This window comes from Gopherus flavomarginatus, chromosome 12 (assembly GCF_025201925.1).
Source record: "Gopherus flavomarginatus isolate rGopFla2 chromosome 12, rGopFla2.mat.asm, whole genome shotgun sequence".
Lineage (NCBI taxonomy): Eukaryota > Metazoa > Chordata > Testudines > Testudinidae > Gopherus > Gopherus flavomarginatus.
The window spans coordinates 14,019,722-14,046,318 of record NC_066628.1 but is presented as its reverse complement, the minus strand read 5'-3'; the positions used below and the strand labels follow the sequence as shown (position 1 = coordinate 14,046,318).

General features: G+C 51.3%; 3 protein-coding genes across 7 annotated transcripts in view; 2 read left to right on the top strand and 1 right to left on the bottom strand.

Annotated features, from left to right (window-relative positions):
- The window catches only part of LOC127032792 (zinc finger protein 883-like), an 87,770-nt gene that overhangs the window by 57,553 nt on the left and 3,620 nt on the right, over window positions 1–26,597 (top strand). For 2 of the 5 annotated variants that reach the window (XM_050920387.1, XM_050920388.1), the window contains exon 2: window positions 26,499–26,587. In XM_050920387.1, the coding sequence (XP_050776344.1) occupies window positions 26,564–26,587 (24 nt within the window). In that variant the 5' untranslated portion in view covers window positions 26,499–26,563. Of the gene's footprint in view, window positions 1–25,544; window positions 25,628–25,665; window positions 25,817–26,498; window positions 26,588–26,597 lie in introns of those variants that run through there. The other 3 variants (XM_050920385.1, XM_050920386.1, XM_050920389.1) reach the window with 3 other exon arrangements.
- Window positions 7,275–26,597, bottom strand: part of LOC127033157 (zinc finger protein 850-like) — a 226,776-nt gene continuing 207,453 nt past the window's right edge. Inside the window, exons 11-12 of the mRNA XM_050920961.1 lie at window positions 9,261–9,393; window positions 7,275–9,092 (exon numbers count right to left, since the gene is read on the bottom strand). Coding sequence (XP_050776918.1) covers window positions 8,527–9,092; window positions 9,261–9,393 — 699 coding nt within the window. The 3' untranslated portion in view covers window positions 7,275–8,526. The remainder of the gene's footprint in view (window positions 9,093–9,260; window positions 9,394–26,597) is intronic.
- Window positions 26,046–26,597, top strand: part of LOC127032790 (zinc finger protein 569-like) — a 253,686-nt gene continuing 253,134 nt past the window's right edge. The window contains 1 exon segment of the mRNA XM_050920383.1: window positions 26,046–26,114. The gene's annotated coding sequence lies outside the window, so the exon portion shown is untranslated.

Sequence of the window (26,597 nt, the reverse complement as noted above, 5' to 3'; positions counted from 1 at the left end):
CTGCAACCACAGGGGCTAGCAACTTACTTAGAATTTTTTTAAAAAGATTTTCCTACAGTCACTTCATTCCAGGAGCTGGGCACACAGTTTGGGACTCTTAAAACGGGGAAAGTTGGCAACCTTGCTGTGAGTATGATATGTGACTACAGGGAGCATGGCTGGTGCTTGTAGGGCATGTGTGCATCTGTATCACTTTGTGCAAGGTGACTGGGTCTATTTATTGCTTCTCTCAGGACACAACTGGTTGGATTTTCAAAAGTGCCTCTAATTTTGTTCATCAAACCTGCTTTCCACATGCCCACGTTGTGGCCGAGGCCAGCCCCGGCCAGCTGCTGTGCACAGCTGCCATTGGTCTGTGCAAAAGTGGGTACAAGGAATCAGGTGTGCAAGAGAAATTTCAGCAGCAGTGTCTAGATTTCATCCTAATTCCATTTTAACTGGAAAAAGCACACCCTGCAGCTGGGAGGGCAGAGTTTCCTTCTATCCACCTCTGTGGAGACTCTCACCCTGGGGATGCTGATGGATGAGAGCTGGTCGCTCCTGTTACACACCTTCTTTCCAGGTAAGGGAGGGGGTGTGGTAGCGGGGAGATGTTTTTCTGGGAGGATGCCAATTTTTTTTTTTTTTTTTTTTTGTGAGCGGATGCTGGTGCTGAATGATTTCTGGTAGGGCGTTTGAAGAGGGAAACTGGAGCCAATGGGTTGCTATGGCAGGGGTGTGGGGGTGATGCCCCCACAACCTCTGCCAGATGGAGTGACCCGACCTCCTCCCAGCCCCCTGTTTGTGCTCTGGTTGTGGGGCAGGCAAGAGAAGGAGGGTGGCAGGAGAGCCAGGCCTTTTTGCTAGGGGAAGGGGTCTGTTCCCCTGGGAGGGAGGGCCTTATGTGCCAGCAGGGGCAGAGTGGCACTTAGTACAGCAAGGGGAGGGCTCCCTTAGGGCAGTTAATTAGGAAAGCCAAAAAACTTGCTCCCTGTCCCCTAGTTCTGCGCCTGGGAATGTTCTGCTGGTCTGTTATCTGCCTGCCTGTAAGGTGGTGGGGCCTCTCACATGGTGTTTGTGCAGCCCCTGGACTCACAGGGGGGCTGATTTCAGTTGTGGTCTCTCGGGGCTACCATGATACACCGCAGCACCTAGGAGCCCTGCCGCGGACCAGGACACTGTCATGCCAGGTGCTGTACAAATACGGAACAAAAATATGGTCCCTGCTCTGAGGGGCTTACAATCTATAATAACAAAGGGGTGTGAATAGGGGAGGTAACAGAGCCAAATTATTTCAGGGGTGTGTGGGGGTGAGGGGAGACAGAACAGGAGCCAAACTATATGGGGAGCAGGGATGTGAACCGAATGATTTGGGGGAGGGGGACCATTGGGGAAGGGAGATAGAAGCCAAAAGGGGGATGAGGCAGGAACCAGATGTTTTAGGATGTGTGCGTGCATGTTTGGATTTTGGGGTGCAAAGGCAGCAGAAGGCAGACAAGCAGAGTGAATGCCACAACCTGGCCAGGGAAGGATGCTGCAGCAATGCTTCAACTTTGCAGAAAAAAAATGTTTCATTGAAGGAACACAAACCCGGGCTCTTTAGTGGAGAAAATCACGCTCCCTGTAGACCACTTCTTAGGTAAAGAGAAGAAAGGATAAACTAGCTTCAGGTGGGAGACCGCCAATGCCAGCCACATGGCATGAGACAAGATGGCTTACTCTGGCTAGCTGCTGGGCCTCTGTGCTCAAAGTGACCGGAGTTCTCTACCACAATACGACACAAGCCCTGGAGAACATTAGCTTGTTAGGGTTGTTCAGAAGGTGATTGGCTGCCTTGGCTAAGAACTCCATGGCTTATTCAGTGGTGGCAGATCAGAGCTTGGATGCCACTCAGCCAGCAGCATCTGTCTCTGGCTGCAGCCAGGGGCTCCGTGTGACAGAGATGCCGCTGAAAGTCATACTGAATGGGCAGCTTAGTAGCAGGGAGCTCTGCGGACCTGGAGGAGATGCCTGCTAAAGCCCATGCTTCTCTGTGACTACTGCCTGCTCAGCCCTGCGTGTGATCAACCCTTGGATAACAACACGGCTCAGCCTGCCTTACAGATCCACCCGCCCTGGGCAAGCTGGGCCAAAAGCAGCTGTAGGATGCAGGCAGACGCCATGTGGAGAAGTGGGGCTATCGGCTGCACAGGGCCGGCTCTAGGCACCAGCCGAGCAAGCTCGTGCTTGGGGCGGCAGATTCTACGGGGCGGCATTCCACCCAATCCTAGGTAGCACAGCTGCTTTTTTGGTTTTGTTTTTGTTTGGTTCCCTGATCCGGCTACCCTGTAGGGGGCGGAAGAGGGGAGCGCCCTGCAGCAAACTCGGCAGGGCAGCCCGCATCCTTCCCTCCCCACCGACCAGAGCGGCGCGGAGCCCTCCCGGCAGGCGGCGCAGCGATCGAGGCCACTGGGCAAGCACCCTGCTGAAGCCCTGGCTACCCTCCTTCCTCCTCCCTCCTACTAGACCAGGCACGCACTCTGCAGCACATGGAGTCCACGTGCACCCTGGCTCCAGATGCCCTATAGGTTTTTTTTTTTTTGCCCCCCCTCCGCTTTGCCAGCCGTGCCATTTCTCCCACCCCCCGCTTTGCTGCTCTGGCCGTGCCGCATGTGTGGTGTTTGTTTTTTTTTTTTTTTTTTTTTTTTTTAATCCTTGCTTTGCCACTGTGCCCCCCCCCCCGCCCTTTTTTTTTTTTTTTTTTGCTTGGGGTGGCAAAAAAAGCCAGAGCCAGCCCTGCAGTTGCAGAAAGCTTGCAGCAAGCTCTGCTTCTGTGCTATGTGACGTTTGACTCAAAATATGCTCGTGTTTCTCTACAAGCTTTCATTGCTTTAACACAAGAACACCAGCTGCCTTGCAGTGAGCTCAGGAGGTCAGATAATCTCCAGCGGACTCAGAACCAGATTAAGACCTACGGTGCCATTTTCAGATGTGCCATTTTCAAAAGTGACTTAGGCCAGATTTTTAAAGGTATTCAGGAGTTACTCTCCTCACTGCTGGCCTGAAGCCTCAAAGGTAGCTCCTTTGGGAATTAGGGGGCTAAATACCCTTTAAGGATCCAGGCTAGTATGTGACAAAGCAGGGATTTTGGTAATACTTTTATGATGGTGATGCATGACCGTTTCCCTATGTGCTCTGCATAGCTCCCTAGTGGGTGCAAACCTGTTAAAAAGCTGCTCTTAGGACAGAACAGGAGCTGTAAGGTTTGTAATTGTCAGGGAGGGTGGGGTATGACTGGGTCCTGAAGGGAATGGCTGAAACTGACCTCCTATCATTGGAAGAACTGGGAACTCCAATGGCCAGGATGTTTGCAACCAGCACTCCAGAGGAAAGAGATTGCTTCCCCTCTCCTTCCCTCCCTGGCACACACCCTTTGGCAGGGAAGTGGAGCAAAGGCCCTGGCTGGATGGAGAGCAAAGGGGACAAGTGGCTGGAATCCAAGGACAAAGGGACAGAGGGAGCAAGAACCAAACAAGATGCCTTTGATGGCAGCGTGGCTGAAGGGAGCCCTGGCCGGGCTGAACGCTTCCTCTCTTTGGGCTAGTGCAGGGGCTCTCTGATTTTGTACGCCCAGGGACTAATCAATGGAGACCTTGTTTTGCAAAGACTGCCTGGTGTCTCTGGAAATACTCTGAGAGCTCTGAGGGGCCCGATTGAAACCTCCTGCTGGAGTCCGGTTGGGTTGGAGTCACTGCAGGCAGCTATGGACAGAGACGGGGAGGCTGTCGAGGTACATCTACCTTCCCAAGACAGACCTGTGGTGCCGAGTCTCAGAGCCCGGGGCCATTGACTCAGCTTGTGGGGCTAAAAATAGCACTGTAGATGTTCAGGCTTGGGTTGCAGTCTTGGACTTTGTGGGTTTCTTGGAGCCTGGGTGGGAACATCTCCATGGTTACTTCAGCGCATTGACCCAGGCCCTGAGACTCGCCGCTGTGGGTTTTTCTGTGCAGTGTCAACATACCGTGTGCGGCTAGGGGCCTGGCCCACTAAAAGAGTCACTCCTATAGGCCTGGTTACAGCCAGGGCATAGATCAGACCCTACAGCTCTGTGACGCTAAGTGACTTAGATGGCTATGTCCCACCATCAAAAGTGAGTCATTGATGTTCAGTGACACTTAGGCTCTTATGTAACTATGTCACTCATGAATCTCATAGATTCTGAAAATTTTACCCTTTGGCACTACTGGCCCTGACTCCTGTACTTAGTTTTCTTAGAATAATAAGGTTCCTAGACTGTGTGGTTGTTAAGCTTTAAAATGTGACCCCTATGGTGATGTCTGCCTGAGTTTGCAGGGAGCCAATTGCTATGGGGTGGGGAGCCTTATCCATCCCAATTTTAACTCTGAAGCTTGACGGCTCTGGGGAGCCCCGTACTGCTAATGCCAAATTGAAGACTCTGCGTTGGGCCCCTGGGTGCTGCTGCCTTCCATTGTGGCTCAGCAGGGGCCCCTATAGAGAGCATCCTTTGAGTCAAGCCCAGGTGAGATCTCCACTTGCATGAAGGCAGGGAGCAGCAGACACAGGCTGCTGAAAGAGGAGGCAGAGGCTGTCCATCAGCTGGCTCTTGCAACGGTAGCTTCTGCTGCTGGCATCCCAAGTAAGGTGGGGCCGTAGTGTGGGGAGGGGCGCAGGTGACATGGCTAGGACCCTGGCAGCTTTTAATTTGGCCCTAATTGCAGCAATGGGGCGGGGAGTAAATTCCAGGGTTACCATCATCTTTATCACTGGTCTTGTGATATTTGGTCATTGGCTAAAAGCCCCAGCTGCTGGAGTCACATGAAATTCTCAGCAATAATTTTATAAAGAGAGAAGTCATCATCCAGTCCCCTGTGTTGCAGAGAAAAGCTTGAATGTGTTAACCCCTAGAGGTTCAGAAAGCAAATACAGAGAACCCAGAATTTATTTTCAAGGTGGTTTCTCTTAAGCAACTTGTGACTTTTGGGGGCCCAACTCATGGTTTTTGAATACGGGGTGGGGGGCAATCTGGAGAGTTGGGGATTTTACTATAAACACAAGCTCTATGTAATGAAGGCCACCTAGGATAGTGACACATGGACACGCGGAAGGGCTGCCTCCCCTCTGAACATGCTAAAGACCCTCAGAAAAGTCAGACATGAGACCCTTGAGTTCCACAGCCAGGAAATGCCCTCTACTGCTCTGGGTCACCATGTACCTACCTGACCCTCTGTGCCTTCAGAACCCCAACGGAAAGGTGCAGTCAGTAATGTTTTGCATTTACCTTGTATGTTCTCCACAGCGGATCTCCAAGCACTTTCAAAGAAGTCAGTGTAATGATTTTTTAATCCTTAAAAGACGCTTAATTTCTTAGATCATGTCTACACGCAGAAGTTGCACTGGTTTAACTTAATTGGGTTTAAAAGACAGTTTAAACCTGGTCTACACTACAACATTAAGTCAACTTGTATCAACTTTGTTTTTATTGCGTCCACACCTAAATTTGCCGAATTGGTGTAAACCACTTTACTTTGGTTTAAAACTGGTTATATCAGCATAGCTTACACCTGAAAATTTGCCAGTGCAAGGTAAACCATTGTAAAATAGGTTTAAACCAAATTCAGAGTGTCCATATATAAAGCTGCATTGGTTGAACTGAATCACTTTAAAATTTCAACTTTAGTCCTTGTACCGTCTTATCTATATCAGTGTGGACAAAGTTACATCAGGCCTTGTCTACGCTACAAATGCTTTGCCCATACAGCTATACCAGCAGATCCTCTAGTGTAGACACAGCATATGATAACAGAAGCAGTATTTCTTTTGGCATAGTAACACCACCTCCCCCACTGACATTAGCCATGTCAGCAGGAGAGCTCTTCTGTCAGCATAGCTGTATCTACCCTGGCTTGTTTTTTTTCACACCCCTGACCAACATAGCTATGCTGCTAAACCACTGTAGTATAGACCTGACCTCAGTATAAAAGTACTTATACTGGAATAGCTATACCTGGAAGGAAGGGGAATAAGACCACGTCTACGCTACAAAAGTAAGTTGACTAACTGATGTTGGCATACAGCTGCTGCAGTAATTGCATCACTTGTCCGTGTCTACACTTCGCTCCTTGTATTGGTGCGTGTCCTCACTAGGAGTCCTTGTATCGATTGTACTGTCAATGTGGGGCATTGTGGGATGGGTCCTGAAAGCCAGTAACAATCAATTTAAGCAATGCAGTGTCTACACTGAGACTTCATTGACCTAACCACATCAACCTTGATTCTACGCTGCTCATGGAGATAGAGTCAGTGTAGTGGGGCAGTTACATCCGCGGGAGCGAAATTTAAGTGTAGACACTTTCACAGTTAGGTCGAAGTAAGCTGCCTTGTTACCTAAGTTACACTAGAATAAGGCACTTTTATATCGATAAACCAGTGCAATTAGTTCATTAGAAAAATCACACCCTAACCATGATAATTAAACTGCTATAAAAAGCGTGTGTAGACAAGACCTTCGTTAAACCAGTGAAACTTTGTCAGGCCTCTGAAATTTTCTGTAATATTTTCCCCGTTTCCTCTAAAATTGAGACTGCAGGTATTTTAATTTTGGGAGTTTGCAGGCAAGGGGAGATGAGGGCAGGGGACTGAAAATTGGGCCACGGTTTTCCAGAAATGCCTATGGAGTTTGGGTGTCTAGCATGAGCCACCTAAAAGGGCCAAGCTCCTGCCCTCTGGAAAATTAAACACCTTTACGGACACCCAAAAGTTGGACACCCAAAAGTTGTTCTTTTCTATATAGGTTCTTCTATTGCGCTCATCTCCTGAGTATCTGAGTGCCTTCCTGCTGGGCACTAAGTGATTTTGATCTCTCCTACACCCCCTAGAGGAGAAGCGTGTACAGTAGAGTGTCATGTTCTGGTAAAGGTTTCTAAAACCAATATGCATGTCAGTGTAGCTTTATGTTCCAGATGGGAGGTCAAAGAAACACGCCCTGCACTTGGAGTAGAAGGTGTGAGGTTAGTACTTGGAGGAGTTCAAATAGCTCGTCACTTATGAAAGGCTTGGCCTGTTACTGGGCTCCTGGTTGATAACTAACTGAAGAGAGAGGGCAGTCTCTCTCCCTCGCAGGGATCCCAAATAAATGTTCCACAGAAGGCCTGGGTTTGTCTGAACCAGCCCTGAGTTAATGGTACCTATAGATCTACAACACTCCTGTTCAAATTAAATAGATTCTATTCCAATGAGTATCTTGCTGTACTTAAAGGCATATTTCTAATCATGCCAAGTATCCTGGAGTTTGTAAGGCTGGTAAAACTACATTCTATTTTATTTGCCTCCAACAGAAAGCAAAAAAAGTCACAAATAAACCATTGTCTACGACTCAGTGGTGGAGAACTAAACTCAGCAAGATGCACTCCAAAAAAAAAAATATCCAAGAACGTGGCTCCTGGAAGCGTCAGACGGACATTCCTACAGGGGTTGGGAGATGACAGGCCTCTGGGGAGCCATGCTGGGATCTGGTGACAAAAGGAACTAATTCTGTCCTCAGGGAGCTCAGATCTGCTGGAGCAAAGCAATGGCCTTGCTGCGGCCACTGCCTGCCCGGCCTGAACCCCTTATCTGCTGGCAGCTGCTCTCACAGGCAAGGGCAAGTCACAGCAGCATCTGCAGTTCTGATCCCGGTGGAGGCTTTTCTCACTCTGCGGATGTTGGCCCAGAACCTCAATGATATTTAGGCTCCTAAAATCCACTGATATCAAAGGAATAAATACCTTTGAGGGTTTGGGCCATCCTGGGCATGTTGCAGGGGGGAGGGGGGAGTGCAGCAGAACCTGTTTAAATCTCCATTATCCCTACACAGGACCCCATAGCAAATGGGGAGCAGGAGGTGATGACTAGCTGGCCTGCCAGGTTTTTTGTCTCCCTTGGTGACTGGGGGTGGGCCAGGCCAGTTGACACGCTCTGAGACATCTGGAAATGCCTTTCGAGGGACTAGGTTTGCCACCCCTCCAGGATTGTCCTGGAGTCTCCAGGAATTAGAGATTAATCTTTAATTAAAGATTACGTCATGCGATGAAACCTCCAGGAATACATCCCACCAAAACTGGCAACCTTACTGTGAGACACAGGGAATCTCAAGGTAGCTGCGCCAAGGGTCATTTATACTGCATCTGTGTGCCACGTTTATATTGTTCCCCAACCATTAGCCTTCATGTATCACTTTTATACCGTTCCCCCACCTTATTAGCCGCCGTGACACATTTATACTGTTCCCCCACATTAGCCTCCGTGACACATTTATACTGTTCCCCCACATTAGCCTCAATGTGTCACTTTTATACTGTTCCCCATTAGCCTCCCTGTGTCACATTTATACTGCTCCCCCACCTCATTAGCAGCCAAGTATCACATCTACACCCTCCCTGTATCCTGTTAGCCTCTGAGCCTCACATTTATACCATTCCCCGCCACACAAGCTCTTGTTAGCCTCCAACTGTCATGTTTATCCTACCCCCTTTGGCTCCCTCCACCCTGCAGCCCAGTCTGTGAATCCCCTCAGGGCTCCTCCTCCCCATGGCTTCTCTGGTGTTTGATGAGGTTGGCCCGGCGGGTGAATCCTTTCCTGCACTGGGAGCACTTATAGGGTTTGCCGCCCATGTGGGTCCGCTGGTGGATGATGAGGTCGAGAGTGAGGCCGAAGGCCTTCCCGCACTCGCTACACTTGTAGGGCCGCTTGCCCAGGTGGCTGCGCTGGTGCTTGGTGAGATGCGAGCTCTGGCTGAAGGATTCCCCGCACTCGGGGCATTTGAAAGGCTTTTCTCCGGTGTGGATGCGCCGGTGCCGCTCCAGGTGGGAGACCCAGGCGAAGCCTTTCCCGCAGTCGCTGCACTTGTAGCTCTTCTCCGCCGCGTGGCCCTGCTGGTGGGCCAGGAAAGCAGCGTTGTCCCCAAAGCGCTTGCCGCAATCCCTGCACTTGTAAGGCCGGTCGGGGGAGTGGGTCTTGCGGTGCTGGAGCAGGTGGGCCTTCTGGGCGAAGCGCTCCCCGCAGCTGGTGCAGGGGAAGGGACGCTCACCCGTGTGGACCCGCCGGTGCCGCTCCAGGTGAGAGGCCCAGACGAAGCCTTTGCCGCAGTCACTACAGTGGTGGGCCCTCTCCCGCCGGTGGGAGCGCTGGTGCCGGGCCAGGGCCGGGCCAGCTCGGAAGCACTTCCCACAGTCGCCGCAGCGCAGGGGTTTCTTGCCCAGGTGGGTCCGCTTGTGGCGAGCTAGGTCTGAGCTCTGACAGAAACTTTTCCCGCAGTATGGGCAGCGGTAAGGGCGCTCCCCCGTGTGGCTGCGCCGGTGCTTTGACAGATGGGAGCTCTGGCTGAAGGATTCCCCACACTCAGGGCACTTGAAGGGCTTTTCACCGGTGTGGATGCGCTGATGCCGCTCCAGATGGGAGGCCCAGATGAAGCCCTTGCCGCAGTGGCTGCACTTGTGGGGTTTGTCTGCTGCATGGCCCTGCTGGTGGGCAGCCAGCTCGTCAGGCCGGGCGAAGCGCTTCCCGCAGTCGCCGCACTTGTGGGGCCGGTCGCTGGTGTGGGTGCGGCGGTGCTGCAGCAGGTGGGAGCTCTGGCTGTAGCTTTCCCCGCACTCAGGGCAGCGGAAGGGGCGCTCGCCAGTGTGGATGCGCCGGTGCCGCTCCAGGTGCGATGCCCAGATGAAGCTCTTGCCGCAGTCCTGGCAGCGGAAGGGTTTGGCGCGCTCCTCGGTCGGCTTGCCCTTCTGCTGCCGACCCCCAGCCGCCCCACGCTCGAAATTCTTCCTGCAGTCGCCACAGCGAGTCTGGGCCACCGTGCCCTTCGGCTTCCTCAGGCCTGGGCCGCGCTGCGTGGCTTTGTCATGCCTCTTCCCTGGCTGGGCTTTCTTTTGTTCATCGGAGTCGGCAGGGCTCTTTTCCCACTCAGGGTTCTGAGACGTGCGTGGTTCCAGTTCCTCTGAGCCTTCCTCCTCCTCCTCCTCAGCATCCTCCTCCTCGTTGTCGCTCACCAAACCATCAGCTGCTGGGACAAAGGGAGAGAGAGTCCAGGCATGAGTCACTCCCTGCACAGGGGCGTGGAGGGGAAAGGAACCCAGATTTCCCCACAGAAGAGAGAGGAGGGGTTTATTCTGCCTTCACATCCCATCTGAAGACTCCGGGGAAGGGAGCTGCTGCCAGGTACAAGCCAGGACTGTTGGGGAACCATGACTGACGTCTGCCACAAATACACAGCTGGAGTTAGCTGAAAAGCGACAATTATGATTCATGGGAATTTTATTTTAGACGATTTTAAATTTTAATTTTGTTTAATTTCGTACACCAAAAATGTCACTATAAGAACCTGAAGTCAGAAAAGTCCCAGAATTTAAGGCTAAAAGGGTATCCACCGGGACATCTAGTCTGAAATCCCTTTCTCTCAATTTTCAGTTTTTGAAAAACCATCTGCAGTTTAAAACTTTGAGCTGTCTCTAAAAATGTTCAGTTTTCATAAATCAACCAACCAACCAATAATTTTATTGCAAACCTTTATTTTATTTTATTTTTTAAGAAAAGCAGATTATTTTGATTTTCTAGTTTTGGGTTGAAAAAGTGGAAATTCTGACCAAAATGAAGATTTCCTGCAAAAATGTTTGTTTTGGTGAAAATGCTCCTTTTTTTGGTCCTCCCTCTTAAAAACAAGAAAAAGTTTTAATGAGCAAATTCCAACCAGCTATACCCACAACGCCTGCTGCTGGCTACAAACCTGACCCGGGTGGGAGGAGGCAGAAGACGGGAGCTCACGGGAATTCCAGCGGCTGTGTTGTTTGTGCCCCATTCGCCCAGGTGGATGGGCCGGGGGAGTCTGATTCACCCGGTTGCTCACCTGCAGGGGCTTCTCGGGGGCTCTCCCGTCCCTGGAAATCCCGGGCGGATGGCTCCTCCCCTCGTTCCATCCAGGAGATCAGGTCGGGTTTACAAATCGGAAATAGTGCTCGTGGGGGAAAAACAGGTGATATCAGGGTTCATTAGGTATCTCTACTCCAGCTCCTTGCTCTCTGATTCTGCCTCTCTGGCTGCCCCCTTGTCCTGGGGGTGTCTTTTCTTCCCCAGCTCTTTGCTGGCTCAGCTGTTCAACATCTGAATCCCTCTCTCGTGGCCTGGTTTCTGTGATGTGTTCTCCTCTCTCTTTCCGATCCAGGCCTCATCTCATTTCCCTGTCCCCCAGTTCATCCTCCTGCCCCTGTTGCTCACAACTTCCCTAACTCCTCTGGTCTCTTTCTCCTCTTAACTCTACAGACTCCAAGCTCGCAGCCTTCAAGTCTGTGCCTTCTTCTTTTACACTTACGCACTGTCGTTCCTCTCTGTCCATCTCCTCCAAACCTCCTGTCCTATGGCCCATCCTCTGGTCTTTATAGCCTGCTCAGCCCTAGAAGATGACCATAGATGTTGCTGTTCTGTCCACTCTGCGGCCTTGACTGCACCAGAGAAATTAACCATGCTAAGAGCTGTTTCAACCTGCCCGCACACTTGTAGCACGCCCTGGGTCCACTTGCAAACATGCTGCGCACAGTTATGACCTGGGCTATGGGAGTAAGGACTTTCCAGGGCTGAAGTCTGACCTGCATTAGTTTTCTTAGCGTATGCACGACACGCCTCAGGGGGCATATGACCAGGGTTCATCACCGAATTGGGCCTGTTGGTTGGATCATTAGCTTCCCTGGGCTGAGTACTGATTGGGAGAGAGTTGTAAACGCTGATCCACGCCCTGCCACGGTGTTAGTACCGCGGTGAAGGTAAGCTAGCCAGAACTGCCAGACTAGTCCTGCAGCTGAACCATAGCCGGTCCTGTAGACACTGCGCTGGGCTGGCAGTTGGGATGCCCAGATTCTATTCCTGGGTGACCTCGGGTGAGTCACTGCCTCTGTTTTCTCTCTCACCCTTTATCTGTTTGAAGTACAAGCTCTTCAGAGCAGGCCTCCCCACTGGCTAGGTTTGAGAGGGGGGTGAAGTACAACAGAATCCCAATCTCAGTTGGGGTCACTCACAGCTGCCGTAATAAAACTCACAGCAGCGTCAGTGGACTCTCCAGCTGTCGGAGAGGCTACCCAGAGGGCACTGCTGTTTGGGAGGTGAATGCAGGACAAACCTGCAGTGGAGTGGTTCAGTAAGCCGGGCCAGCACTGAGCCCTTTGGGATTACAGCTGTTCAGCTCGAATGGCTTCATTCTCTGGTGTACACCAAAGGCCTTGACTGTGTCATCCCGCTCTGTGCCATCCTCCCCTTTTGTCCTCTGACTCTGCGGACACCTTCCTTCCCCCGAGCGTGTAGACTATCAATAAAGAAAGCAAATTTTGCACTAAATCTATAAAAGACACAGATTTCAGTGTGTTGTTGTTCGCAGGGCTGTATTACGGACCGTTCAGAGCAGCCGAGGAGCAGCAATGTGGTCAGGAAGGAAACCCAGGTTTAATTCCTGGTTCTTCTACTCATTTTACCCCAGGCCTCCTCTGTTAAAAAAGAGAGCGCTAATGATGCTCTCCTGCAAACGCTGGGAGAGCCAGCCCAGAGCTGTTCGTGGTGGGAGGGGAGGTCCAAGCACCTACAACCAACATTAGTATGCCAGGAACCATCCAGGGTGCCTCAATTTTCATGCATTAGCCTGGGCGGTTTGAGGCTCTGACAGACGCCATCCAGCCAGTTCCTCCTGGTTACTGAACTGGGAAACTGACAGTTTCCCTACTTTGCCTCAGATCTTCAGTTCGCCACCTCAGTTTCTTCAGCTTCTTCTTTCAGTCTCCATTGCCTCCTGCCTGTCAGCCCTTCTTATCCCCTGCCACAATCTCTTTCCTCTGGGGCCTCCTCTTTCAGGCAAGCCTTTGTTCTCCTCCATTCTAGATGATTTCTCCATCTCTCCTCTCCCTCTATCCCTCTTTGGCCCAGCTCCTAAATACCTTTGAGGTTCTGGGCTTCTGTTCTCTGCTTCCATCCAGCCCAACTTCCCCCTCTCCATTAGCCGAGGTAGCAACCAGCTCCTGGCCTGACCTATCCCCACAAACACATCCTCATTGCACTCTCCACTGCCACAGCCTTGACCCCATTTCCCTCAGGCCTTCTCTCTGTGTCCTCCTCCCACTGCACTCATGGCTCTGCCAGCTCTGCCTCTGTCCTCAGCCCACTCCACGGTTTCAGTTGTTGTCTGGTCCCCTCTGCCTCTAGCCAGTATACCCTTGCCCTGGCATCTGACCCTTCCTACCAGTCTCCAGCTCCCACGGAGAGAGTGGGTTGAAAAATGAACAAATAAATCAATATTGGGGCAAAAAATTGCAAAGTTGTTTTCATCTCAGTGTCCCACTTTTTTTTTTTAATTCAATTTTCCCCAAAAACGTGTATGGAAGTTTTTCATTTCCCCCCACAATTCCATTTCTTGGGAAACAAAAAAACACTGATGATAATGGCTTTGATACAAATTTCGGGAAAACAAGTATCCAAAAAAAGTGGCTCTCTTCCTCCCCCCCTCTAAAAAAAACAACCCCCACAAAACATTGACAATTCTTTGGGGGGAAAAAATCATTTTTGGGGGGGAAGAAGGGGGGAAGCCGACTCTTCCTAAGAAAAAACACCTGGTTTGAGAACTGTGGACCACCTCGAGCCCTGTGTCCTTTCCACTTATCCAGCCCCTGGCTACTTCCTGCTGCTCCTCAATCCTATGAGAGCTCCTCAGTCTGCCCTTCGCTATCAGCAAAGCACAGTGCTCTGTGGCAACTTGCTTAGGATTCAGGAAACGTTTAATACTCAATCAGTGTCAAGGATTCCTGTGGGGCTTTCTAGCGCACTGGCATGATACCTGCTTCCTCACATCTGGCTTCCTAGGGTGCAGCTCCCTGCCTTTCTTCTCCTCCCCGGCCGTCTTCATGGAGAGGGGAAGGGGGGTGGGGGTTGGCAGGAAGGAGTGGATTTAAGTTGGAGAGAAGAGAAGGGAGAGATGAAAAGAGTTCCTCACCCAGCGACATCAAGGTCTCATAGCTTTCCTGCATGACGTCCCGGTACAGGGCTCTCTGCCGCGGATCCAGCATCACCCAGGGCTCCATGGTGAAACAGTCACCTCCTCTAACGTCACCAGCGGCTGTAACGACAATCGCCCCCACTCAGTACCTGCTGCCCATCTCCCATACGTTGCACCTGTCACCAAGTGGCTGGCTCCTTGGAAAAGAAGTGGGTCCAGCACCCCTATATCTCTGGTGGCCAGACCTCCTGGAGTCACACAAGTCGCAGCAGACTTGTCATGCCCTTTCCTCCCTTCCTTCCCCTGGCGCATTTACAGTCCTGTTCCTCCTCCAGCAGCTCACTAAAAATACCCACACTGAGCCGAACAGAACTTGCTCTATGCCCCAGGGGGGTTGGGACAATCTGGAGAGAAAAGGGCCTGTTATGCTGCAGCCGGTCAGGCTGAGAAGGGTGACTGGGGAGGTTCTAGAAGGGGCTTTAGTCCACTTCACATCCTAAGCTTTTCTCTTACAGACACTAGGCTCCGCCATGGGTGCTGGGGGTGCTTGGTTTGAAGTCATTTCCATCATTTACAAGGTTTACAGTTTTGTTTAATGGCTTTCAACACCTCCACTATAAAAACTGTTCCAGCACCTATGGGCTCTGCCTTGCTGAGAAAATGCTGAGGGCTTGTCTACACAGCAGGTTATGTCGGTGTAATTATGTCGCCGGGGGGGGGGGGGGGGGGAGATAAGCCATGCCCCTTGAATGATGTAAATTACACCAACCTAAGCGCTGGTTTGGACCGTGCTATGTGGGTGGCACAGCTTCTCCTGCCGGCTTAGCTACTGCCTCTTGTGGAGATGGTTTTATTATGCTGACAGGACAGCTCGCTCCCATCAGCTTAGAACATCTTCACCAGACGCCCTGTGCTGCTGCACCGCTACAGCGCTCCTAGTGTCACTTTAGCAGACCCAGCCCCTCCCACCAGGCCTAAAGCCACCCAAACATTTTTAAACCCTGCTAGGAACAGAGTCTCGGACCCACGAACTAGAAAAGAGCGGAACCCAAGAAGCTGCCTATTTTGTGGGATTCCCCTTGGGCACAGGCAGAACAGCGCAGGGACCAGGCAGAACTGACTTTTTCTCTCTCTCTGCTCCTCACCTTGTTCATGGGAAAGTGAAACTGCCCAGGAATGCTGCAGTAAATGGGTCTGGGCAGGTTTGGCTCCCAGGACTTTCCAGGGACTGGCAGTTCGGTCCCTCCCTGCTCCCAGCAGGGATCTCTGCTCCCTGGTTGGGGGGGGGAGGAGGGAAGGGGAGTGTATGGTGGTGGATTAGGCAGCCGGGAAGGCTCTCTGCTCCCTCTGAACCCCAGCAGCAGCCTGCGGGAGGGTGATAACAAGCAGAGGACTGAATAGAAGGGTCTATCGCCTGCCCATGGGGACAGAGGAGGGATATGGATTGAAAAGGGACAGGACAGAATTGGGGAAGCTGGTGGGGAGAGGGGTAAACTGAGAGGGGCTTCCCCAGCTTCCCTACAACCCTCCCCAGATTCCTACAAGGCCCACTTCAGCCTGCCTCAGGATCCCCCTACACCCACAACAACCTGATGCCCGTTACCCTGGGCTCACCCCATGTTACCTGCAGTGCTACCGGCTGTCCCCACCAACTCTCCTCCCAGACATGGGCCTCCAGAATCCCCCTCTCCTCCCTTCCCCTTCTCAGTGGCCTCTGACTCCCTGCAATACCCTGGTCTCCAGAGGTGCTCTGGGTTCATCCCCATTCCCTTTGTTTGGGGAGATGTGGGGAATCCCCCAGCATGCCCTGTTTCAAGGCCTGGGGGAACCCCACAAAGGGGAATCCTCTAAGCATGAGTCACTGGCAAGACATGTCACCCAGACAGCGGGCACAGAACTGGGCCCCTTTGGCAGCCCATAATAACCTCCCACCCCACTGATCGCTCCTCCTGCCCCTGCCAGTCTCTGCCCCCTCCCCTCGGGCTGGGAGACTCGGTCCCTGGCCCCGCCCGGGCCGTTCGCTCCCCGGAGCTGGCTCGGCTCCTGCAGGCGCTCAGGGGGGCATAGCCGGGGTGGGGGTCAGGGCGGGCAGCAGCTCCGGGACTCGCAGACCCGCCCCCCCGGGAGCAGAGCTGGGGCGAGGAGGGGCCGGTTGTGCACAGTCACTTTCCTGCCCGGCCCCAGCCCTTCCCCCGGGTCTCGCCCCTCACCTGCAGGCTCCGGCTCAGGGGCTGGTGTCGGCAGAGCCCGGGGCTGCCCCAGCGGCTGGGTCCAGCCCCCGCAGAAAATCCCCCCGGCTGGGCACAGAGCGAGGTTTCCGACCCACCGCAGCAGCGGCTCAGCCCGCGATCTCGGGTCACAATGGAGCTGGCGCCCGCCGCCACTTCCAGTCACCCCGTCTCGCTCCGGAAACCAAACCCCGGTATCCGGGCCGGAGGAAACAGAGCGCAGCAGCCGCTCCGCAGCCAGAGCCAGAGCCCTCTAGAGGCAGCCGGGCCAGACTCCACTTTCCCCAGCCCCTCCGCTCCCAGGGTTCCAGAAGTGTCTCTAGCTGCAGCCCACAGCACCATGTATCCCAGTGCCACACAAGCTTTCATCCTCCTCCCAGCACTGCTGGGACGCAGGGTAGCCCCGTGGGAAACTGAGGCACAAAGAGTCTTAGTGAGCTATGATAAAAACACAAGAATGTCCATACTGGCAGGGCCGGATCTAGCCATTTCGCCACCCCAAGCACGGAGCCGCGGGACCAGCGAACCCACCTTCTGCAGGCACACCTGCGGGAGGTCCACTGGAGCCACCTGCCACCCTCCCAGCAACCGGCAGAGCGCCCCACCGCAGCATGCCGCCCCAAGCACTCGCTTGGCGTGCTGGGACCTGGAGCCAGCCCTGCATACTGGGTCAGACCAATGGCCCATCTAACCCAGTATCCTGTCTTCTGATAGTAGCCAATGACAGGTGCCCCAGAGGGAATGAACTGCACAGGCACCCATCAGGTGATCCATCCCCTGTTGCCCATTCCCAGCTTTTGGCAAATAGAGGCTAGGGACACCTGATCATCCTGGCTAATAGTCATTGATGGACCTATTCTCCATGAATTTATCTAGTTCTTTTTTGAACCCTGTGATAGTCTTGGCCTTCACAACACCCTGTGGCAGAGTTCCACAGGTTGACTGTGCATTGTGTGAAGAAATACTTCCTTTTGTTTGTTTTAAATTTGCTACCTAGTAATTTAATTTGGTGACCCCTAGTTCTTGTGTTATGAGGAGGAGTAAATAACACTTCCTTATTCACTTTCTCCACACCAGTCATGATTTTATAGACCTCTATCATATCCCCCTTAGTTGCCCTTTTTCCAAGCTGAAAAGTCCCAGTCTTATTAATCTCTCCTCATACAGAAGGTGTTCCATATCTCTAAAAATATTTGTTGCCCTTTTCTGAACCTTTTCCAATTCCAGTGATGAGAGAGACAAGGTAGCTGAGGTAATACGAGCTATTGGTCCAACTACTGTTGGTGAGAGATAAGCTTTGGCGCTTAGGATATGTTTACATTGGCATTTTTGTGGCTAAAACTTTTGTCACTCCAGGCTGTGGGGAAAAAAAAACCCTGGAATGACAAAATTTTTAGCGACAGAAAGCATTGGTGTGGACAGTGCTTCATCGGCAGAAGCTGTGCTCCCACTGACAGAGCTATCACTGATCATTAAGGGTGGTTTAATTATGCCAACAGGAGACCTCGACACGGGAGACCTTACAGCGGCATAACCCCCTTGTAAAGTCATACATAGCCTCAGTCAGAAGAAAAAGAGGGAATTGAATCCATATGACCTAAATGTAAGGCTGGCAACCCAAACACTGAGCCATTCTTCCCTTCCCAACTAAATTAGGCTTTTAACAGTTTGTTTAATATGTTTAGAATCTCCTTCCCAACCCTTTTGTGAGACAAAATATCTGAAAAGCCACGGCTGGATTATGCTCTTGTTTACACCCACTGAAATAAATGTAAAGATGCAGGCCAGTGTTAGCTTTTCAGGATAAACAGTGCCAGCCTCCTGTGGGGCTAATTCTCCTCTGTCTTGACCTTGTTGTCCTCTTTTACACTTGGAACCCAAATCAGAATCCTTCACTCCCTCACCCACACCAGAGGCTTTTTCCCTTGTGTTGTCACTTATATCAGGGGTTGCACGTTAGTGACTGGCTTAAGCCATGAAGCACGAGGTTTACTATCCTTGACAGAATGTGGTGGTGTTCGTTGTAACAGTTCTGGATATTCTTGTTCGCCATATAAATCCTGCTGTGTTCTTGTCCTCAGTGACTTCCTGTAACAATGAGTTCCGCAGGCTAATTCCAGGTGGCACAAAAAAGTATTTCCTTTTATTGGTTTTGAAATTTCCCACTTTTTTATTTCATTGCATGTCCCCTTGTTCATTGGAATGGCTCTAGTGGCTCAGACCAATGATCTATCTAGCCCAGTATCCTGTCTTCTGAAAGTGGCCAGTGGCAAGTGCTTCAGAGGGAATGAACAGAACACGTAGTCCTCAAGTGATCCCACCTTCTTCTTTTGCTACAGGCAGGAAGAACAGAAATTCCTGCAGCACTACCTCATTATCCACTTCTCAAAACTTCTCAAAACTCTGCTTTGCTGGGATGTCAAAAAAACAAACAAACCTTAACAATGTTTTGGTCTTTGCTGATGTGCAGAGATGGTTGTCTATCACACTGACCAATATTGTCTCCTTGTTTCCTTGTATTCCCATGTTTGTCCATACCCATAGGTGCTGACTCTGTGAGTGCTCCAGGGCTGGAGCACCCACAGAAAAAAATTAATGGGTGCTTAGCACCCATCGCCAGCCAAGCTCCCCCCTTCCCTCCCAGTGTCTCCTGCTCACAGGCGGCCCTACTGATCAACGCCTCCTCCTCCCTCTCAGTGCCTCCTGCCCACTGTGGATCAGCTCTAGGGTGCAGGAGGTGCAGGGAGTGAGGGGGAGGAGCAGAGAGGTGACGCACTTAGGGAAGGGTGCGGGAAGAGGTGGGGAGGGAGCAGATCAGGGGCGGGAAGATGTGGAATGGGGCATTGGGGTAAGGGGTGGGGTGGGGCATGGGTCACTTGCTGGAGGATTCTCTGCAGCTTGAGGTCTTCAAACCATGATTTGAGGACTTCAATAACTCAGACGTAGGTCAGGAGTTTGTTACAGGAGTGGGTGGGTGAGATTCTGTGGCCTGCATTGTGCAGGAGGTCAGACTAGATGATCATAATGGTCCCTTCTGACCTTAAAGTCTATGAGTGGGGGCAAATTGGAGGCAGAGCTGGGGCAGGAAGAGATGGGGTGGGACATTGGGGGAAGGAATGGAGTGGGGGCAGGGCTTGAGGTTGAGCACCCGCCAGGACAATTGGAAGCCAGTACCTGTGTTCATACCCCTCTGTTGTCTCTCATTTCATACCATGTTTCTAAGACCTTTAGGACAGAGCCTGTCTCTTTGTTCTGTACAGGGCCGGCTCCAGCTTTTTTGCCACCCCAAGCGGCAAAGTGGGAAAAAAAAAAAGATGAAGCTGCGATTGGCGGCACTTCGGCGGCAGCTCTACCACACCACTTCATTCTTCAGTGGCAATTCAGAGGAGGGTCCTTCCCTCCGAGAGAGACTGGGGGACCCGCCGCCGAATTGCCACCGAAGACCTGGACGTACTGCCCCTTTACATTGGCCGCCCCAAGCACCTGCTTCCTTCGTTGGTGCCTGGAGCCGGCCCTGGTTCTGTAGGTAATGTCTGGGGGCAAGGGAGTCCTGATCAGAGTTCATGCAAGAAGTCTGATCATGGTGAGATCCAATCCAAGGGGAAGGCACAGCAAGAGCGAGGCAGTAAGGCAGGGGCAGGTGAGGCCAGCACTAGCAAGGCAAAGGCCTGTTGCACAGACAAGGCTAGTAGCAAAACAGGAAATTATATAGCGTCACCGGGCAATCAGAGCCAAGATCATGTGACCAATCAGGAAGTGGGTCGTAGAACCCTGGCAGCTGGCCCAACCAGGTCGGTGAGTTCCCAGTCCCAGGCACTCCAATGGGAGACTGTAATGTGTCTTTTCTGGCTCTTTGCAGCGAGCACACAATATTAAAACACTGTGTGATTTAATTATTAACCAATCAAAGTTATTAACCAGTCTGGATGCTTTTACTATGTTATTAACCAATTAACTTAGCAACTTGCAGCAAGTTATTAATTAATTTGCTTTGAGAAATATATATATATATATGTATATATAAAACCACTGAGGCCTGAGAATCGCCGGTGAAGCATCCCAGGGCTGCTTCCCAAAAACCCAGTGGGCCTGGATTCAAGATCAGCATTTAAGAGTGTGCTTGTACAGCAACTAGTACAAGGGGATCCTGGTCTAAGAATATGGCACCTAGTTGTTAGGAGAATTATGTCCCCTTATAGTCATCTACTTTCTAGATTAAACAATCTCAGTTTTTTTTCCAAAATCAATGGCGTTCATTAATCAGGGAGTGAAATAATATTCATAGCAAGAGTACCAGAGTTTGGCCTATCCCTAAGGATGATAGGTTGGCTGTGGATAGTGCATTTTCCCTGGCAGATTAATTCCACAAGAATTTCAAAGCCACTATGAAAATATGCAAGGTGGATGTTTTTAAGCCATTATTAGATTGCTTGGCACTCCTTTAATTTCATAGTCTGGCGATGTGTCAATCCTGCTTATTTTAAAATTAAAAATCTGTGAGCCTGATTCCTGCTTGTAAATATCTTCTGTTGTGGGCCAGAAGGAGTCTCGTATTAGACGCCAGGATGAGATCTGTCTGGGGGCAGATTATCCCACATCTGCTACAGCAAAGCTCTGACATCTTCTGGAACGTTGTCAGAGACAGGATACTGGGCTAGAAGGACCTTGGCCCAGCCCAGTCTGGCAATTCTTATGTTTCCCAACTACTATTCAATATGAATATGTGTAGCAGAATCTGCCTGGCCCCTGTGTGTGCAGTGGACACAGAAATCACCCACCGATGAAAGAACTCCTGACACAGCAGTAAGAACAGGAGTACTTGTGGCACCTTAGAGACTAACACATTTATTGTGGCATAAGCTTTCGTGGGGTACAGCCCACGGAATCGGATGCATGCAGTGGAAAATACAGAAGGAAGATATATATATACACAGGGAACATGAAACAATGGGTGTTACCATACACATTATATGGTACTGTTTCATGTTCCCTATGTGTGTGTATATGTGTATATATATATATACACCTTCTGTATTTTCCACTGCATGAGATGAAGTGCTAACATCCTCATTTTATACAGGGGGAAACTGAGGCATGGAGCAAGACTAAGCAACTTTTCCAAGGTTACACTGGGAGTCAGTGGCAGAGCCAGGGACAGAACCCAGGTGTCCTAGTGCAGTGTCTGAAGCAGAGAGTCATCCTGCCAATCCTGGCTGCGCTGATTGCAGGCCCTTAGCTATGCTCCAGGAAGTGCTGGCTGTGGGCATTCGCTTTCCCAGAGCTTTCTCGGCTCCTGCAGGTGCTCAGGGGGCAGTGCCTGGGGAGTGCAGGGAAGGCAGCAGCTCTGGGACTCGCAGACCCCCGCCCCCTCCCCCGGGAGCAGAGCTGGGGCGAGGAGGGGTCGGTGGTGCAGAGTCACTTTCCTGCCCGGCCCCAGCCCTTCCCCTGGGTCTCTCCCCTCACCTGCAGGCTCCGGCTCAGGGGCTGGTGTCGGCAGAGCCCGGGGCTGCCCCAGTGGCAGAGAGAGAGGACTAAGACTGGGACTTTTCAGGTTGGAAAAGAGTCGACTAAGGAGCGATATGATAGAGGTCTGTAAAAATCATGACTGGTGTGGAGAAAGTAAATTAGGAAGTTGTATTTACTCCTCATAACATAACACAAGAACTAGGGGTCACCAAATGCAGCAGGTTTAAAACAAATAAAAGAAGTATTTCTTCACACAACACACAGTCAACCTGTGGAACTCTTTGCCAGAGGATGTTGTGAAGGCCAAGACTACAACAGGTTCAAAAAAGAACTAGATAAGTTTATGGAGGACAGGTCTCTTAATGCCCATTAGCCAGGATGGGCAGGGATGGTGTCCCTAGCCTCTGTTTGCCAGAAGCTGAGAATGGACGACAGAGGATGGATCACTTGATGATTACCTGTTCTGGTCATTCCCTCTGGGGCACCTGGCATTGGCCACTGTCGGCAGACAGGATATTGGGCTAGATGGACCTTTGGTCTGACCCAGTATGGCCATTCCTATGTTTGTATGGCCTCCCCCTGCCCACCCTTCCAACTTTTGGCCTCCCCGCACCCCGCAAGGTGAGCGACGAGGGAGAGGGGACAGAGAGGAATGAGTGGGAGGTGGGGTCTTGGGGGAAAGGTGGCACCTTTACACCCTTTATACCCCCCTCCAGTGAATTCAATGGGGGGACACCAGAGCCCCATTTCAGCTCCATCAGCTTCCTTTGCTTCAGGGATGGGTGCCTTTCTTCCTCCCCCCGCCCCAACCTGAAGGAGGGGAAAAGACATTCCCCAACCCATGTGACTCCATCACTATCTTGTTTCCCTTTGGCTGTACCCGGGGACGAGGGATGGAGCTGAGCCCTGGGTTGGGCTTCCCAGGACGGGATGGATCCCAGCTGAGCTTCTCCTGATGCGAGGAGATTGGCACTGCTTGGAGCACCAGGCTGGGCCCCCAGGATGCAGCTGGGTTGTGATCCCCCTCTGGATGGGGTGCTGAGCCCCAAACTGGTCTGAGGGGCAGCACTGGGTCACCTCCACCCAAACTTGTCCACTGCCTGCTCGCTTGGTGGTGTTGGGGGCTCCCCTGAGGCAACAGATACCAGGTTGGAAGCAGGTGCCTGAGGGATGGGTCAGAAAGAGGGAGAGAGGCCCCCTTGGGTGAGGGGCCTGAGTCAAGGTCCTATGAGTGATCACACCCGGGGGACATGAGAGGGGATCATATCAGGGTGCTGCTGGGGCATGGGATTAATCCCAAGGGCCTATGAGGGACCCAAACTGGGTGGCTGGGGGATGGGGCTCACACCAGAGGGCGGCGATGCTTTTTGGTGTCTCATTCTCCTTTCTACCCACACACATGGAGAGTCTTCGCTACCCATCCCGGGTTTCTCAGTCGCTGCTCGAGCGCCAATCCTCACTCTTCAAAGTCACCTGCAGAGGGATGTTTTAACATTGAGTTTGTGCTTCTTCTTTTAATGACGTATAAAGGAAACCTCAATTTTAAAAATACACCTCCTCTGCTTTTTCTGAACTGAGCAATATCAGGACGTCTGAATCAGATGCACCTGAGCTTTGCTGGAAGTTGGAGGCCTGAGACATGTGAACTGTGAGCATTTACATCTTTGCTGAAGAAGCAGAGTGTCAGACCACTAACAAAGACATGTTTTCTCCCAAATGTTCAGTTTTCACTGAATTTGAACACAGCACAACAAACCCCAGATCTTCAAAAATCATGAGTCAGGTCCTGTCAAACCTTAGTCCCAGATTTGGACCTTAGCGTCCAAAATATGGGGGTTAGCATGAAAACCTCCAAGCTTAGTTACCAGCTTGGACCTGGTATTGCTGCCACCACCCAAAAAATTAGAGTGTTTTGGGGCACTCTGGTCCCCCTGAAAAACCTTCCCTGGGGACCCCAAGACCCAAATCCCTTGAGTCTCACAACAAAGGGAAATAATCCTTTTTCCCTTCCCCCCTCCAGGTGCTCCTGGAGAGATACACAGACACAAGCTCTGTGAATCTAAACAGAGGGACTCCTCCCCTCCCCGTTCCCAGTCCTGGAGAACAGAATTACCGAGAGTTAATCTCTCTTTCCCCCCTCACCTAGAGGGTATGCAAAGTCAGGCAAATAAATCTAACACACACAGATCTCCCTCTGACTTCTTCCTCCCACCAATTCCCTGGTGAGTACAGACTCAATTTCCCTGAAGTTTCCCAGTAAAGAAAACTTCAACAGGTCTTAAAAAGAAAGCTTTATATAAAAAAGAAAGAAAAATACATACAAATGGTCTCTCTGTATTAAGATGACAAATACAGGGTCAATTGCTTAAAAGAATATTGAATAAACAGCCTTATTCAAAAAGAATACAATTCAAAGCACTCCAGCCACTATAGACATGTAAATACAAAAACAACAAACCCTTTTTGCACTCACAACTTGGAAACAGAAGATTAGAAAGCAGGAAATAGAAATCACTCCTCATCTGAGAGAGCATACAGGCAGACAGACAGAGACTCAGACACAACCTTCCCTCCACCCAGAGTTGAAAAAATCCGGTTTCCTGATTGGTCCTCTGGTCAGGTGCTTCAGGTTAAAGAGACATTAACCCTTAGCTATCTGTTTATGACAGGTCCCTCCCAAGATCATGAGATTACCTTGCAGATCATGAGATAGATAGATAGATAGATAGATTTGCCTTCTACATTTTCAACTTTTATAATACAATCAGGTCAAATTTGCAAGCTTTCCTCTGAAACCAACAGGGCAAGTAACCAGCCATGGATAAATCTAGGTTGGAAGTTGGAAGGTTTCTAACCATCAGAGAAATGAAGTTCTGGAACAGCCTCTCAATAGTCGTAGTGGGGGCAAACAACCTAATTAGTACTAAAATGGAGCTTGATAAATTCATGAATGGGATTATATGATGGGATTGCCTGCGAGAGCAGGGGGACTGGATTACTCACTGGCCAAAAAGGGCCCCTCCAGTCCTATGTTCCTTTATTTTTATAACTGAAAGCTGAGACTTTTGTGGAATAACATGAATCCAGGAGCTGGGGTTTTCAGAAATGCACCAAAGATTACAAATCTTATGATGCAATTGTGAGAGTTGGCAACATTGTAAAATAGTTGTTAAAAACAAAGGAAAGAATCTGGTTTAGCCAGGTTCTAATACTGATGGGATAAGTAATGTAGTATGTTAACCTTTTATTGTAACTTTGCCTTAATAAAGAGGTTTTTTTTTTTGGTTTTGTTTTTAAAAGGAAAGTGGTTAAATAATCCTACTAAAAATCCTTTGCTTTCTTCAGGGTGATTTTATCCCTTCAGAGTCCAGGGACATAGAGAGAGAGAGAGAGTGAGTGTGTGCGTGTGTGTGTGTGTGCAGCACAGTACAGTACAGTGTTTGTGTACACACAGCCCTAGTCCTGGTTGAAATGCGTGGATGCTTCTGCAACAGAGCTCATAAATAAATATATATTAAATAACAGAAATGCCAACTCTCTGGATTTTAATTACCAGTCCTGTGATATTTGGGGTTTTCCTTAAAGTCCCAGCTCCTGGATTCCTGTGATCATGGGAAAATCTCTGCTTTCACTTAGAAAAGGGCGTATGCTTCTTTTAAAAACAAACAAACATAAAAGCCCCCTAAACCGCACCCAAAACACCACCATCCATGCCAAATAAACCTGGAAAATAGAACTCCTTAAAGGCTCCAAAAAGTAGAAAGCAAACAAAAGGAACTTCGACCTCTTAAAACCTCACCCCTTTAAGCCCATCTTGTGATTTTTCTGTGGTTTAGCTCGTGATTTTTCCTGTGACAACACCGGGGTCATAAAATCCCGTTAACCCTTAACAGCCCGCCACTGGGCATATGATACAGCAGAGGGGAAGTTCTGGGTCACGCCTTCCCCCATCACGAGGTAGGCGAGAGGACCCAGGAGCTGGGGCTGCAGGGAGGAGGAGGAAACGGGCTGAGCTTTCTCTGCTCTCTGCTGGGGGGTCACTAAGAGAGCCGCCTCTCCCCGGCTGGAGGCTCGCTGAGCTGGGTGGGCCTCACTCCGCATCGTTGTGAGTTCGCCCCCCAGCCCGGATCAGGGCGGCTCCATCCAGTGAGTGTTGCAGCTCGGCTTGCTATTGCGGGGAACAGGAAGGGACCGGGGCAGCTGGGAGCAGTTGGGGCTCGTGTGGATGCTGGGGGGAGGGAGGAGCGGCGGTGCGGCTCCTGGATGGGACTTGCTGCTTGTGAGCCCGGGCTGAGCCGCTGCTGCTCCCCAGCGGGGTGTGTGCGGGGAGAGCCCTTCCCCAGCGCCCCTCTGTGCCCAGCCGGGGGACTCTCCGGGCGCTGGACCCAGCCCCTGGGGCAGCCGCGGGCTCTGCCGACACCAGCCCCTGAGCCGGAGCCTGCAGGTGAGGGGAGAGACCCGGGGAAGGGCTGGGGCCGGGCAGGAAAGTGACTCTGCACCGATGGCCCCTCCTCGCCCCAGCTAGGCTCCCGAGGGGGCGGGGTCTGCGAGTCCCAGAACTGCTGCCCGCCCTGATTTCCTCCCCCCACGGCTTTGCCCCTTGAGCGCCTGCAGGAGCCGAGCCAGCTCCGGGGAGAGAAAGCCCCGGGCCGGGCCAGGGACCGAGTCTCCCAGCCCGAGGGGAGTGGGCGGGAGGGAGACGGGGAGACTGGCAGGGGCAGCAGAATCTGGGAGGTTTTTCTGCAGGGATGGAGTTAGGGGGGATCGGAGTGTGAAATGGACTCAAGTCCCATCTGAAACGTCCCCACTCCCTTTTCCCCCCTGACAGGCTGCAGAACAGCATCCAGGGTTCACTCCGGATCATCCCCTTCTCCTGCGGGCCAGGGCAGGGAAATGGCTGGAGCGGAGCCAGCTCAGGTAGGAGGAT